The 4155-nt window shown below is 38.7% G+C and overlaps 1 protein-coding gene across 1 annotated transcript; it reads right to left on the reverse strand.

Annotated features, from left to right (window-relative positions):
* Nucleotides 1–233: 233 nt before the first annotated feature.
* On the reverse strand, nucleotides 234–3012 carry LOC107794506 (trihelix transcription factor ASR3). The gene is made up of 3 exons (XM_016617004.2): nucleotides 2201–3012; nucleotides 1701–1742; nucleotides 234–872 (listed from the first exon to the last, which is right to left on the reverse strand). Exons 1-3 carry the CDS (start codon nucleotides 2853–2855, stop codon nucleotides 586–588), a joined length of 984 nt encoding a protein of 327 aa, XP_016472490.1. The 5' UTR covers nucleotides 2856–3012; the 3' UTR covers nucleotides 234–585.
* Nucleotides 3013–4155: the final 1143 nt, after the last annotated feature.

Consider the following 4155-nt stretch of genomic DNA (forward strand, 5'->3'; position numbering starts at 1 on the left):
TTTTTTTTGTATTTTCTAATGCATTAATAAAATTAAATATGCACACAAAGATATGCAAACAATCAGGAAAATCGCACAGTAATTCCTAGAATAACACATAATTAAAGGGAAAAAACCTAATTTTGGGAATTCTTTTGGAATAATTCGTGTGAGACAAAAATCACGTGCTCACAACATTAAGCATCCAACATTGCCCAATCTTAATTCTTTGAACAAATACTTCACACTGTAATGTGTAACAGTGTTTCAGAAGAAACACATTAAATAGAAATCATATAAGATGGCAGCTTACAATCCCAGTTTCACTCATATAACTTGTTTCTGTACAGTCGTGAGAAAACAAGAGATATCTCTAATAAAGTGTACTTGTTAGCCTCCCAGTCCTATCTGTATTATTGTAAACTTGTAACACGATTTAGTCTAGAAAGTGCAAAATCTGAAAAGAATATTATATTTCCAACTACCAATTTAAAATGATCGAATTTGACCATCAACTGGTATCTGGTTTACTCACCAAAATTCTTTAGCATTGATTATGATTCAAGGAGTGAGAGATAACATGTTATATACACCCCAATAGGCTCTCTACAATTTATCAGCAATTCTTCCCATGGCATCTGCAAGCTTATCAAGAACTGCTATTAAGCTATTGACATGGTCTTTCCTCTGCTCCCTATCCAGCTGATAATGTGCATTCTGAGCCTCAAGTTGGGAGCTCAGCAGATTACCATTCCTCTCCAATGCTTTGGCTAACTGATGCTGCAGATTGTCTGCTTCTTCATCTGTATCCGTGACACCACGCTTCCGTTTCTTTCCTTCCTGAGCACTTCCTCCATCAGGATTTGAGGTCGGTTCTTTCTGATGATTTATACCTGCCGAGAACAAATAGCACACCTCAAGAAAGGAAAAAATCACTGACTTCCAACTTGTTCTTTTGGTCGATCTTTTGCCTTCTGCAGGGAGGTGTTTCTTTTCTTCCTTGTTTAATTAATCTTCTTTTTATTTTTATACCCCTCCCAAGGAGCTCCCACTTTGCTCCCTTGGTGACTCGAACCCGCAACCTTTGGGTTGGAGGTGGAGGGTGTTTACCACATGAGCAACCCTCTCTTGTTTAATTAATCTTCATTTGAGATTTGTTTTCAAAGGACATGAGCAAGGACATTTGACAATATCGCATCTCTTCATTCTTTTCATATTTAGCAGACATGACATTTCAAATATTGTAACTTCAAACCAGCCATTAGACATGGGATTAATGATGACAGGGTAACACGCTCCATCTACTTCAGGGCAGTCAAATAGACACTGTTAATTGCTTCAAAGAGAGATAAAAGTTCTATGGTTCTTCCAGCATGATATAAGGAAACCAAAGAGCCAAGGACCAGGTTTTCAGTAACATCAGCTTCTGTTCCATTACTCAAATTTAAGAGAATTTGAATTTATAAAAGATGGTGCTTTGACATGTTTATACTTACCAGGTTAGAGTTATGACTGGATAAGTTTGGAAAACGCCAAATTTACACTAACAGGTAATGAACCATGCATACATGCCTTCGTTCACTTTGTATAAACACAAAAAGCTCTGTTGGACGTAAGTATAACCTATTTTCTATTACTGATGATCATGAATTAAAAATGGAATCAAATCAAAGCAAACCTCACGACAGAGAGAATTTACATATTGAGGATTCTAGAGGTACCTTGAGCATGACATTCCATAGGTAGCGGTTGATACTGCTGTTCTGCCAAAAAATCAAAAAAAAAAAAAGTTAACATAAGCAAAAGAAAGTCGAATACCAGAAGTATAAACCTCCCTAAGACTTAAATAAGTAAACCTATTCAGAACTATGCACTGGAGACAAGCAGAAGTTAAGTACTTTCCGAAGGAATGAAAAGGCGAAAATCTGTTATTCACAATACTCAAACTTGCAACATAGTTCACCTGGTATTTACGCCACTCAAAAGAGAACCAAGTGATAAAAGAAAATAAAAATAATCTCGAGAAAAAGAAAACTATGGCTAAAAAGAAAAAAAAACGCCCTTTATCAGAGGGTATATGGAAATTTTGAGCAGCAAAATTAACCTAATGTGAAAACAGACATTTCGAAAGAATTCTTGAAAAAAGAGAAGTAATGTAGCAGAATAATATCTGATGGCCATCCGTATAAAATAAACAAACTGTTATTGGAGGAAATAGTACCGGAAATAGGAGTTGGAGCAGGAATAGGCATGTGCTTATCTTTGTCACCAGCTTCAGACTGCTCAAAATCTGAGAACAACCCTTCATCTGCTGCAGCACTCCGCCCGCTGTCAAACAATGCTTCTGGCTCATTAACTGCTGCTGCAGGCGCCAAAGCCAAAGCTAAACCTGCCTCCATCTCCTCTCCGCCGCTTCCACGGTCTAGAATTTCGTAAACCTCCTTATCAAAAAAACCGGGCAGCTTTCTGTCTCGCCTCAAGTCGTTCCTCATCACCCAAAATGACTCACTTTCTTCCTTTATCCCACACTCCCACTCTTTAATCTTCTTAAAGTCACCGGCTAAATTACTCCATCTTTTCCGGCACTGAACCGGACCCCGGTTCACCCCGTGCTTTTTACAGTAGGATGAAACAGATGCCCACTTGGGTTCAACCTGACCCGAACCCGAACCCGAACCCAATTCCAGTCCAGCCGTACGCCCTCTTCGGACCCTGCTCTCTGCCACTCTTTTGCCTTGTATGAGGACCAGGATTTCTTGCCTGGTCCATCGTGGCAGTCTGGGCGCTCTGTTTCCGTCATCGGCGCCGTTGACCGATTGTTGACGGCCGCCGTTTGAATCGCCATCAAAGGCGAGGGTCATTGGCTCAAGCGCCATTTAGTGGTTTTTGAAGCGCACGCGAGGTGTTATGGTAACGGCGTTTGGTGTAGGATTCAGGCCCGTTATTTCATTTCCACTCTAACTAGTGTTTTTGGTTGTTGAGAAGAGATGTGTCTTACTTTACTTTATTATTTATAGAGAAGAGAACATAGTCATCGATATGGGGTTGGGATCCTTTTTTTTGTTTAACTCCGATGGTTATTGTTCAACTTTGTTTGTTTATGGAATATAACTTTATCACTAACATCCAAATAGGAGGGTTATTATTGTTTTTGCCATCTGTGATCTTTAATATTTGGACAATGAATGACGATAATTTAATTAATTCCTAATATAAGATAAGATCACTTACTTGGTTTGATATTGATGAAAATGGGCAAAGGCAAGGGGGTCTTATCTATTAAGGCCCAAGGGGGCCAAGGAGCTCCTGGGCAAAGGGCAGGCCTCTTTTCATATCAAACCATTTGGTATTTGTCACTCTCCTCTCTATTTTAACAGGTCACTTTCCTTGGTATGGAATTTAGGCGTTTATCTTTTGATTAGCCATGAATTTCATCCAATCAAATGACATCTGACTATCTGAGGCATCAATTTTTGGTGCTATCCCTTAGGCCATAACGCACGTACCCCTTTATCACCAAATCTTTGGTTTTGGGCCGGTCAAAATACCTCATCCTTTCTTTATCAAATTGTATTTTTTTTAATTGCGGTGGCCATTGAAATTTGCGAGAAGAGAAAGTGTTTAAACCGATTATCTATATTTATATCTATATCTATCTATATATCATATTAAAAGCACGAAGACCCTTAACGAAATATCGTTTGTTTTTTTTTGTCCTTTAAAAATAGAGTTCATATTGGACAAAATAGTAATTTAAATATTGTCCTAATATGAAGTTTAATGATAGAACGCAAGCTAAAACGAGATAGTAATCGAACTGAAGGATCTGCTTCCCGGGTGTAGGTTTGGTCGATGGGGGACTTCGGGGTCGATGACAAGGTCGAGTTCGAGATATCGAGGATAATTGGGAATGAATAACAATTAAGTATATAATCAAACAAGGCTTTTGACGACCAATACTAAGCTATGTAATGAAGAGCAAGTAAGAAAACGATAGATATAAGGTGGCCTCGGGCCAGTGAGAACAAACAAGTTAGAAAGAAAAGAGAAAGAAAGAGAGATATTATTGCATTCGTGGAGAAAATGGAGCAATATCAGCCCCTTACAAGGTAGTGTGAGTCCCCTTTATATAGGAGGGAAACTCGGCTGCAAGTACGTGGGCATTAATTACAAAGT

Source organism: Nicotiana tabacum, chromosome 1 (assembly GCF_000715075.1).
Source record: "Nicotiana tabacum cultivar K326 chromosome 1, ASM71507v2, whole genome shotgun sequence".
In the NCBI taxonomy this organism is placed as follows: domain Eukaryota; kingdom Viridiplantae; phylum Streptophyta; class Magnoliopsida; order Solanales; family Solanaceae; genus Nicotiana; species Nicotiana tabacum.

Bases quoted from the DNA above. Each gene is read 5' to 3' on its own strand.
- LOC107794506 (XM_016617004.2), bottom strand. From the start codon at position 2,855: ATGGCGCTTGAGCCAATGACCCTCGCCTTTGATGGCGATTCAAACGGC. The intron at 1,743-2,200 runs GTACTATTTCCT...ATTTTTTGGCAG, and splicing joins TGCTCCAACTCCTATTTCCG to AACAGCAGTATCAACCGCTA. The intron at 873-1,700 runs GTACCTCTAGAA...TGTTCTCGGCAG, and splicing joins TATGGAATGTCATGCTCAAG to GTATAAATCATCAGAAAGAA.